At 21.1% G+C, this 11,711-nt stretch overlaps 1 protein-coding gene across 1 annotated transcript; it reads left to right on the top strand.

Annotated features, from left to right (window-relative positions):
* The first annotated feature begins 260 nt into the window (after nt 1-260).
* On the top strand, nt 261-9,813 carry LOC112600439 (coiled-coil domain-containing protein 22). Its single transcript, XM_025347658.1, has 11 exons — nt 261-344; nt 1,288-1,459; nt 3,197-3,326; nt 4,094-4,249; nt 5,748-5,899; nt 7,161-7,337; nt 7,401-7,634; nt 8,909-9,048; nt 9,145-9,310; nt 9,375-9,509; nt 9,574-9,813. The coding sequence occupies exons 1-11, from the start codon at nt 295-297 to the stop codon at nt 9,682-9,684; spliced, it is 1,623 nt and encodes a 540-aa protein (XP_025203443.1). The 5' UTR covers nt 261-294; the 3' UTR covers nt 9,685-9,813.
* The last annotated feature ends 1,898 nt before the right edge of the window (nt 9,814-11,711 follow it).

Here is an 11,711-nt window from a genome sequence, read left to right as displayed (position 1 = left end):
AACTAACAATTTTAAATAATCCGTATAATACTAGTTTATAGTGTTTGTACCCTTATCACTTTGAGGTACTTTAAACTTCTATACTATTAAAACGTATAAATACAAAACACCGAATAATGAATTGAAATAAAAAAATGTAAATACAAATTGTAGTTGTAATTAAAATATGTGTTACGTAATCGATGTTTTTGTATAATAATTTTATGAAACTCGGTTATTATTGATTTAATCGTAGTTTTTATATAAATATATTAAATTTATTTTGTATAAAATTAAAACGTTTTATTGCATAAAATGGAAGAAATTGATGCAATAATATTTTGTACTCTAAAAGAGATTGGTTGGTGAGTTTCTTTTATTTAATTTAAACTTTAAATAAGATAAATTTTATGTATTAGTTATTGGTAATATATAAATATATTTATTATCATATAAATATAATTTTTAATGGGTTCTTATTAGTATTTAATAGGCAGGTACTTGTCAAAAATATTTTCCAGCCGCTTGTGATTATGTACTGAAGACACCTACTCTTTAAAATGTTTGAAATTTTACTTGCCATCCAGTAGATAGTAAACTTAATTTTTATTAAAATATTTTTTTGAATACAGTTAAAATGTTTGTCACTTATTGTCGCTTAGATTACACCTGATTTTTAGAAAACTATGTAATACAAATATCATTGAAAATAATGTATTAGGCATTCAAATATTTTAATTTAATGGCTTACTTTAACTAATTAATGACACCTTTAAGACCAAAACAAAAATATATTTGAATTTAATAATAATTTTTGTGGGAAAAAGTGTAAAGAATCCATTAGAGTTTAAGAATAAATTTGGTGTAAGAACAACGTTTTTACATAAAAATCCATGATACCATTTTAGTTTACACACATTTTAGCACCTACCTAATAACTATTTTAATCAAAAAATTTATTAGTTGATGAACTATCAAATTATTTTTATTAATTATATTTTAAATTTAATTTTTTTGTTAAGTGATATATTTCTAACTTACCACTTGTTGAATATTTTTTGAATATCACTAAATTATAATTTTTAGTTATTTTTATCAGTATAATCTACTTTAGTAACGATCTACTCTACTTAGAAGAAAATAATATGTTTACTAGTATTACAAATATTTGCTTTATATTAATATTTGTACTTTTTATAAAATTAGTTTAAGGTATTAAAATAATGTAGCTTATTAGAGATTGCATGAATTTCTATATATATAATATAATAAATTATATTTTAAGTAACAAATTTCTTTTTTTTTCAGTGAATTCTCAGAAAATGAAACTGCCTTTACAAATATTACTCAAGAAAATTTAATAAAATCTATAGTAATGTGCTTACAAAAAATTCAACCAACAATAAATTTATCTTTTACAATTCCTCGATCTATGTCTGCTAGATATCAATATGGTATCACTGTAGCAGATGCTTGTAAGGTAAAATAATACTATTTTTTAATATATTATATAAGTGAATCCATAGATATATAATTAGCATTTAAAATATATAATTTATTAAATTTATTATCATTATTGATTTTATTTATTTATAAATCCAACAGATTATGTTCAATTTACAATATAATTATAATGATTACAGTAATAATAACATAATATAGCAACAGTCAGTTTTTTTAATAATGAAGGTTAAAATAAAATAATATTCATAATTATTAATTATTTATTGCATATTTATATAAACTTAAAAGTAGAATAAAGAGTAAAAATTATATATTACAAAAATAATATTAAAGAATGTAAAAATCAATAAATGTAGAATATATTAACTTTCAATTCAATATTTAATATATGTATTATAATATTTTTAATAATGTACTGTTTTTACAATGTGACATTATGGACTAATATACTGACTACCAAATACTACCGTATTACCACCTACCATATTTTTTGGGAAATAAGTATTATCATTGAATATAATATGTGGTATACTATATATACTCAATGATATTATATATGTATCATCTTATTAAATAATTTTAATGTAGAGGATGACTCACCAAGTATGCTCATCTCTATTTTCTCTTAAATAATTTATTCAAATTGTGATTTTTGAAATTTTCAAAGTACTATTGTAGAATTTTTTGAACATTTTGATTTTTTAATTATTTAAATCAAAATTTAATTAAAAAATTTCTGGGTTTTTAAAATGTTTATACTGTTGATAATAGTCCTTCAAAATTATTTTATAAAAATCTAAAACTGTTATTGTATTATTATTTATATTAAGGCAATATTTACAAATTATTAAATGTTTATGGAATAAATATTTTTTTTTAAATTTATTATAGTTTTAATATCTTCCAAACTCCATTATCATAGATCTATTATTAATTTAGATTCTTTGAAATTTTCAAAAAAGTCGTAACACTTCCCCAGACATGCCTTACATGATGATCTTCAGTGACCAACCCGCTTACCTATTTTAGCCTTATAATTATTGTTTTTGGCCATCTAAAATTTCTAATTTACATCAATTGTCCAATGGCTTAATAAAAGAACAATTTTCAAGCTGATATCAACAATATTTTTGTTGATATGCGGGAAAGAGTGAAGATAAACTTCAAAACTCATCTATTTCAATGCATTAACCAGAATAGAGGACAACCTAACAATATGATTTTTAAAACATACAAATAAAAACTTTAAATGTCTTTTTATAACATAGGAAACAAATTAAACTAATTTATCTTATTCTGTTTGTATAATTAATTTTTTAATAAAATAATTTTCCTCTCGCACTTTCAAAAATGTTGGTTGACCATATAACACTTCTTAAGTAGAATTAAAAGTATAAGTATTTGAAAATATTGAAAATAAAGTCTTTAAGTATATTTAAAAATTCCAAAAATCATATTTAAAATTAATTAATTATATGGATGAACATGCCTGGTGAATTATGTGATGGACATTAGCCAATATTTAATAATATAATTTGTATTTATTTAATAATAACAAATTTTAATTTGGATACATTTATTATTTATTTTCAGTTAATTTAGTCTACTTTTATCTAATATATAGTTTTATCCTGTTTTCATATGTTTAAGTTTTTTTAAAATATCATTATTTATTCAAATAATAGGTTAAGTTAGGTAGATAAAATGTAAGTTGCTCTATGTATAATCTACTAATTATGTTAAATTATTTTAGAAAGTTGGTTTCAAGTCTGACATAGGATATCAAACAATTTTATATGGAAATATTACAGATATGAGAAGAATATTAATGTTTTTAATTGAAAGATTACCTAAAGAAATTGAAAATATCATAGAATACAGAAGTATGTAATATGTATTTATACTTGTTTAATTAAATTATTTTATACATGACTTATATTGAAATTTTTATAAGTTTTAAAAACTACAGTTGTAGAAAAAAAATTTATGTAAGATCACTGATTAATATTTTGCATTTTAAATATTTCCTTAATAAAGTATATCTATATATTATTAAGCTATTAATTAATTTGGCATTATATTTGCAATAATATTGCATTGAATATTCAGTAGACACACATAGTATTTATTTTCTCAATGAAAAATTATATATATAAAATATACCTAGATTTGAAATATGCTATATTTCTAATTTTATTTAATTCATATTTTTTGTTATTTATACAATTAATCTCATCAACATAAAAAAAAAAAATCATATTTAAACTTGGTAACCTATGAATCTTCTGCAACTCTTTATATTATCTCGAATTGATAATTTATTGATACAAAACTAAAATTATTACTAACTAATTATTCTTTAATTTATATGTACTAAAATCATACTTTAATACCTAATATTCGTTTTTTAAAACCATGTTATAATAAAATTTTACTAATGAATAAAACATTATCATAACATTTGGATTTAGAAAAAATATTTATATTTTTTTAATATCATCAATGCTTATAACAATAATATTTATATAATAAGGTAACATGTGAGTAATAATATTTTATTTTAATCTCATTAAGTGTAAAAATTTATACATATATTATTATGTACTCTACTAGTAATATTCATTATTAATTATTTTATTTTATTATTTAGGTAAACGATGTGCAATATTAAAAAAACTTAAAAAAAGCTTATCATCGGATAGAAAACCATTGAACTCTTCATTATTTTCAAACTTTTCATATGTTTCTGTATTATTAGAAACAGGTATTACTGTACCGGGACATAAAAGAAATTGTACACCTGCTGGTAAGGTTTATAATTTATAAATCATATTATATGATTCATATATAATATAATATAGTTAATAAATAATAATTAATAATTACTATTACTTCTACTGCTGAGCTCTTCAAGTCATAATGGCTCTTGGTTTCTAAAACAATTCTTTTCCATTCATCCTGCTGTTTAGTTACGTAAACTAATTTGTTACATATCTTTTTTCAGCTCATCAAACAATCTATTTTTTGAGCAATCCCATCTTCTGGTTATTCCAATTTTTGTATACATCATTCATTTGGTTATTTTATAGACATAATTTGGCCACTCGATCCTGCATAACTTCATATATACTTCACTTTATTTTCTAGAATTTGTTCTGTTTGTTTGTTACTTTTGTTGTCCTTTATCTTACCTTTTTATTCACTCCTCTACTTTTTCCTACATTATTTTTTTTATATATATATCTTTAGCTTATTGCCATCTGATTTTGATAATGTCCAAGTTTCAGCTCTATAACCCACTATGGATCTAATAAGAATTTCATATAGCTTCATCTTAGTAGCTTTTTGACATTAACTTAAAATTGAAAAGTGTAATATTAGTGAAGTATGCATGGTTACCAGTTGTAATTTTTTATTTTATTTCTTTTTACTTATTATTACTGTTATTAAAAGAAGAGCAAGTTAAACATAATTCATTACAGCTCCAAAGTTATCTCTATCCATTGTAATGTTTTACATTCTTTGAAATGCCTCTACTATAGATAGATAGTTTCATGTATTTAGTTTTTTCATTGTTAATTATTAATCCCATCGATCTTTCCTTGTTTACTATACATAGTAAGCCTCTCTCGTGGCATCTTTGCTTCTTGCTATTATTACAATACCATGAGCATAAGCACATATAGTTTATTAATAATGCTTCCTGCCTTTATCATATCTTTTAGCTGTTCATTGAAGACAATATTGAAAACTGTTACATTACCTTGTCTGACCTCAGAGTTCATATGAAGTGGGTTACTCATTGATCCAGTTATTTTGACTTTTGCTAATATATTTGACCATAGAATAACTATAAATTTTAGTATAAAACTAAAGGTTTATATCAGTGTTAAACTTCAAATATTTTTCTATTATTTGTTAAACTACAAAAATTTAATCAGTAGTTCCTTTTCTGCTGTGTAAGCTACACTGCTATTCATTCAATATTTCTTATTGAAAAAATAATTATGTGATCAATTCAGTTAACTTCATTAGATACAGAAATGTTCATGTTTCTCTTTGTGCATATTGTATAACTGAAGTATGAAATTATACAATTAATTTGAATTGCTATTATAGATTTTAAGTGAAAATATTTTTGCCTTTCTCTTTAGTGTTTTTAATTTTATTTATAAAATATGATTTTTCTTATTTTAACTCATTATATAATGTCATTAATGTGATGAATACTTTAGTATGTATTCTGTTACTAAATTTAAATAATAAGATTAATATTAAATTAATTGTTTTGTTTTGTTTTTTAGAATGGAGAAATTTCTGTATCAGCAGTTTAAAATATATTACTGAACAACCATCAGATTCGAAATATTTAATACCTTCATTAATTACACTTAATACTAAAAGATTGCTGAATATTTATGAGTTTGAACATAAAACAACAGATGATTTATCAAAGGTAAAAAATAATTATGATATATTAAAATAAATTTCAATAAGTGAATTTAATTCCTACTTTCCTGGGTTTATTATAAAAATTCCATACTAGTATTGTTGTATCAATTAAATTTTAAACATTTTAAAATGCAGTAATTATCAATTATTTTATGATAAACATGTTTTGATAACCTAATAACATATAATATTTTTTTTATACGTGGATTAAATGTTTTCATGATTTAAAATTAAAGTAATAAATATTGAAAATTCATGAATAAAACTTGTTATCTTGAATATCGACCATTGAGATGGCTTTATTTTTGAAAAATATTAATTAAGCTATTTTTTTTAAATTTAATTCATGGCTTTTGTTTTATTGTTGTATCATTTTTATGAAAATAAGTTTTTTAAGTCTATGTTACAGGAACCCATTTTTAATTATAAACCATCCGTCTAAGTTAATAAAATTTAAAATACAAAACTCATCAAGATCTAAGGTTTAATAATAAAAGTTAGGCTGTATCTTAAATATATTTGTATATGTTATTGTAAGATACTTTTTTTTTTTCATTTAAAGATATTGATAAAAATGGTAATTCTTTTTTTTAGAAATAATAGTTCATTCTATTGTTATTCAATATATATAACTATATTAAGTTAAATTAATAATATTGAAGTACCTATTTTAAATTTTAAAAAATTGCCTATATTTTAATCATCTTTTTATAAATGTATCTTGTATCATTTCAAGTTCCTTACCATCTCTATTGTTAATTATATATATAATATAGATTTTCAAACACCAATTAATATTGTTTTATTAAAAATTTTTTAAATTTAATATAATATAGGTTTTTTACATGCATTTTTGGTATTAAATTTATAACATTGTTAAATTATTATTGTTTTTTTTTTTCACAAATCATTTATATATTAATTGATAACTTAACTATATCATATCCATTAGTAGGCGCATAGCTAGGATTGTTTTATAGAGGGATGTTTAAAATTAAAATTTGAATTTAATGAGGAAATTCAGACACTGTCTATTGTAATCACTTCTCTTCGTAATAATATGAAATATAAAATAGAAGAACTATATAACAGTACTTAGTAAATATTTTATTTTCAAATTTCTGGTGTTAGGAAAAGTATTACAACACCAAAACACTCATCCTGGTTATGATATTATCTACTAGGTAATATTCATTGAATATTACTTCAAAGTTCAAATAGTACAAGAAAAATAATACTATACACCATTAATAAATCGGTTTTAGCCTAAATTAATCCAAGGTGAAATAGAAAAAATGAATTTAAAAGAAACAAGTTATTTTAATCCAAAGGTTAAAAGTTTATCTAAAGATGAAGTTGCAAATATATCAAAAGAATCTGAGGCAACATATATTGAAGAGCTAGTTTCAAAAAATAATGAACTAAAAAGTTTATCTTTAAAAGTAAGTTGTTTCTTTGTTAATGATTAAAAATTAATTGTAAATATTTATCATTTTTCTATGTAGCAACATTCCATAAACACAAATCTTATGTCAAAGTTAGAAAAACTAGAAAAAGAAATTGCTGTTCAAGAAAAAAGTTTAAATATTATTGATAATCCCGAGGTTGTTGCTAAATTAAAAAATAAAATTGATATAGCACCAGATAAAATAAAAAGAATGAACAATAAATGGACTAAATATGAAAATGAACAGAAATTAATTTTATCAGAGCTAAATGAAAGATTAAATAAAAAACGAGTGAGTATTTTATTATTTTTTTAAAATTTTTATTCAATGTTCAAAAATATAATTGATAAAGAAATTTTTCAGATTTAATCATTTTATTTACACATATCTCCATCTATATATGGAGCTGAATTTTTATGAGCCCCAGACATTATATGTTCTAGATTCGACTCTGAATTTCATAATAAACTATAGTAAAACAATAACTATACTATCATTTTTCAGTTATAATTACAGAATAAATCATGGTTATCTAAATTCCTGTATAATTATTATTTGCTTACTAATTATGTAATACTAGATATATATCATAACTCTTTATATTTATTCACAATGGAGATACAGTTTATCATGGTAATTAATAGTATTGATATATATCATGAAATAAAATTAAAATTTGAGTTCATAAATATGCTAAAGAGCTCAAAATAAAAATATTGTTTTGCGCTGGAATATTTAAACACTTCTACAAAATGCCTTAATTAACAATTTTTTTAGCATTTCTTATAAAGTTATACGTAATAGATTTATTTATTTTTTTAAAAAGAGAGGAAGACTTTCTACTTTCTCTGATATTCAGTTTTTAATTACGTTACTAAAAACAAAAATAAAAAATTGGGAAATTTTGTGATGTTTAAAATATTATTATAGAATTCAGAAATTTTAAAAAGTTTTATGTGCCCAAAGTTTTCTTCTTTCTAAAAAAAAAAAAAACAATTTTAACTCACATTTAGATTGAATGATGATAAAAAGGTTAATGATAGGTAGGTACTTTATAATACTAAACTAAGTGATTTCTGAACTTAAACTTTATGTACATATAATATATTGCCATTAATAATTAATTTCATTTAAATGTAATACTATAAATAGAATTTTTACTGAACTATTTATTTATGAGTAAAACAAATTTTTTGGAGCATTTAATATCCACATGTAGTAACAAATTGAAATACTAGTTTCAAAAACATTTTAGATTTATGTAGAATTATTGGTTCTAAAAGGGGTCATTGGCATAAATGTATTAGCTAACTGCATGGAAAAATACAATAATAGAAAGAGTCAAAATATTTATTAATGCATTTTATATAATTTGATACATTTTTTTAAATGTTTACAAAAAAATTTGAATTCATAGTAAAGTAATAGGTAAACCTCATTTGACTATGACAAGAGCTTAAGTTGGCCAACCCTTGGACTATAATATTTAATTTAAATACTAGTGTTAATTACTAAAAATATAAAAAAGTAATTATATTATTTTTATAAATTTTGATAATTTTAAGGCCAAAAATATCAAACTAGAAATGGTGTATGGGAATGAAAAATTGAAGTTACAAAATATTTATGAAGATATAAAAAAAAAAGAAGATATTATAAAAATATGTAGGAACGATTTAGACTCAAAGCCAAATTATAATTCAAGGTCTGTGAAATGTTTTTAATTAAATTTAAAATACATAGTAGTTAGTATAAGTATAAAGTAATATATATTATTTAATGCTTAATACATGTTATTTAGATCAAGTTATACACAAAGAATATTAGAAATTATATCTAATATTGAAAAACAGAAAAAAGAAATTAATAAAAATTTGAATGATACCAGGCAAGTTCAAAAAGAAATAAATTCTTTAGATGGTAAAGTAGAACGTTGTTTTATTTCAATTGATGAATTGATGTTTAAGGTACCAAAATATTCTTAATTATATATTATCTTTAAATTTTATAATACTCAAAAATATTAAACAGGTAGCAAAAAAAGATGATACAATCCGTAAATGTTATAAACTATTGGCTGCTATTCATTCTAATAGTTCTAGCATAATAACATCTGTAAAACAGACAGGTACAATTGGAAGAGAAATCAAAGATTTAGAAGAACAGGTATATAATATTTATTTATTAGTTTTGATATTATTTATAATTTATTGCATTACTTTTTTTTTAGATTGAAAATGAAAACTATCATCAAGCCACAGTTAATGTTCAAAAACTTAAAAAAGATTTAGAACTTGTCAAAAATGAACAACTTTTATTATTAAAAAAAATTAACCACTGAAATAATTAAGTTTTTACTATGAATTCTTTTCAATTCCTAAGAATTAATTCATTATATTTTATTGTTAATGTCAAATGTTAAATTCAAGAATTTATCATAGACAAATAATTAACATAATAAATATTATTCTTTGCTTTATATATATATATATATCAGTTATACCTAAGATATATTTTGTGATACAATTTAATTTGTTTTATCAAGAAATACTATTTACGAATTTAAAAAATAAAAAAAATTAAATTTCAATTATATTGATTCTAATCTATTTTTAAATTGAATTGTTGTATCTTAATCCAAAATAAAAATAATTTCCTTCTCATTTACTAAACTAAAAATAATTTATTTTTAGGCATATTCACTTTTTTGTTGTATCATCTGCCATCAACTGTAATCTTAAAATTATTGATAATGATGTAGGTCTTGAAAAGTTGAAGAATAGTTTCATAGGTTGTATGGTTTATATTTCTTTACAATATTAACTTTTTTATTTGTGGTATCTTTGTCTAATCTTAAGATGTTTTTTATATAATGGTTTATTTTCCAAAAAAAAATTATAGGAGCTAAGAGGTGAAATTACGGAAGTTGGTGCCATCCCTAGCCTTCAATTAAAATATAAAAAAAAAAAAGTTGAAATATTTTAACTTTTAAGCTAGGACTCATATTTCTACAGAGTATCATCTAGTTAACAATTACAAAGTAGTGATTAGAAGTAGTCTAAGATATTTTAGCATCAGATTGATTTGACTTAAGATTATAGTATTATCGAGTTATTGTAACACAATAACCTAACCAATTTTTTGAACTATAATAATTTCTTATATTATAAATATACATAATAGTACTTACTGTGCGTGCACATATTATTTAATTTGTCGAAATAATTTAGTTTCATGGAAAACCATGAATAATTTAGAGTTAACAGTATATTTATCTTTTAGCATAAATTATACTAAAAGTTATTATAATTAAAATAATTGAAAAGAATTATGATTCGATACAATAACATATTAATTGACAAACAATATCGTACATTATTGACTGTACCAATAAAATATAACAAGAGTGTAAACCTTGCTATTCACCTAATTCTAATATATCTTATGTCATTGTCTTCAATTTTGCAAAATCTACAGATCCTAATAAGTCTATATTAGTTAATAATTCGTTTATGGCAAATAATAAAAATAAAATGAAGAGAAAATTTAATCAAAATATGTTCTTGGAGTGCTAATTAATGAAAGTTTCATAAATATTTTTGATAAGTTTAAGTCCAACAAATAAAACAAAATATGGAGATGTTAAAATTTAAAGATTTTAACAAATCTGAAAATTGTCATTCTTGATTTTAAATTTTAATACTGCCAAAGTTAAAACACATATTACTATTACAAGTGTTATAAAATGAGCATTTTCCACAGTAAAACATACACCATAATATGTCATTAATATACATTAAATAGAAAAATAATTAAAATTGTAGTATTTATAATTAAAATAGTATTGCAATATAATTTGTAATTCATATTATAATTATTTATTTATTATATGATGGTGTTTTCCAAATAATGGTACATTAAAATGCAAACCATAAGAAAAAGAAAAATATTTCAATCTGCTTCTTTAGTACTTTTAGATCTTTAATAATTCTATTCTATAATTTATTTTACAAATCAAATGAATGCCAATAAAATGATACAGTTCATTTTTATTGAAAATAAAATTCAATAAATAGATATAATATTTTTGCTAATTAAGAATAAACAATTATTTTGGTGTAATATACTGACAATATATAGTTATACATTTAATACCTATAATACTTAGATAATCTCTGAAAATAAAAACTCTCACTTACTAATTTTGCTCAGTTGACTAATAGTCATTTAAACGATAAACATTTTTATACAAAGTATTAAGAATATAACATTGAATCATAAATATTTTAATATAATTGTTTAGATTGCATAAATTGTTACAAAGTTAAATCAGGTAATAACAGAAAAATAACATTTTTTAACTCATAT

The sequence above is a fragment of the Melanaphis sacchari genome, unplaced genomic scaffold (genome assembly GCF_002803265.2).
Source record: "Melanaphis sacchari strain LSU unplaced genomic scaffold, SCAv2.0 Contig64_pilon_pilon, whole genome shotgun sequence".
In the NCBI taxonomy this organism is placed as follows: domain Eukaryota; kingdom Metazoa; phylum Arthropoda; class Insecta; order Hemiptera; family Aphididae; genus Melanaphis; species Melanaphis sacchari.
The sequence above is the reverse complement of the archived record's forward strand: the minus strand, read 5'-3'. Positions and strand labels throughout refer to the sequence as shown.

Coding starts and splice junctions, on each gene's coding strand:
- LOC112600439 (XM_025347658.1), top strand. CDS start 295: ATGGAAGAAATTGATGCAATAATATTTTGTACTCTAAAAGAGATTGGT. Junction 1,460..3,196: donor CTGTAGCAGATGCTTGTAAG/GTAAAATAATAC, acceptor AAATTATTTTAG/AAAGTTGGTTTCAAGTCTGA. Junction 9,510..9,573: donor TCAAAGATTTAGAAGAACAG/GTATATAATATT, acceptor CTTTTTTTTTAG/ATTGAAAATGAAAACTATCA.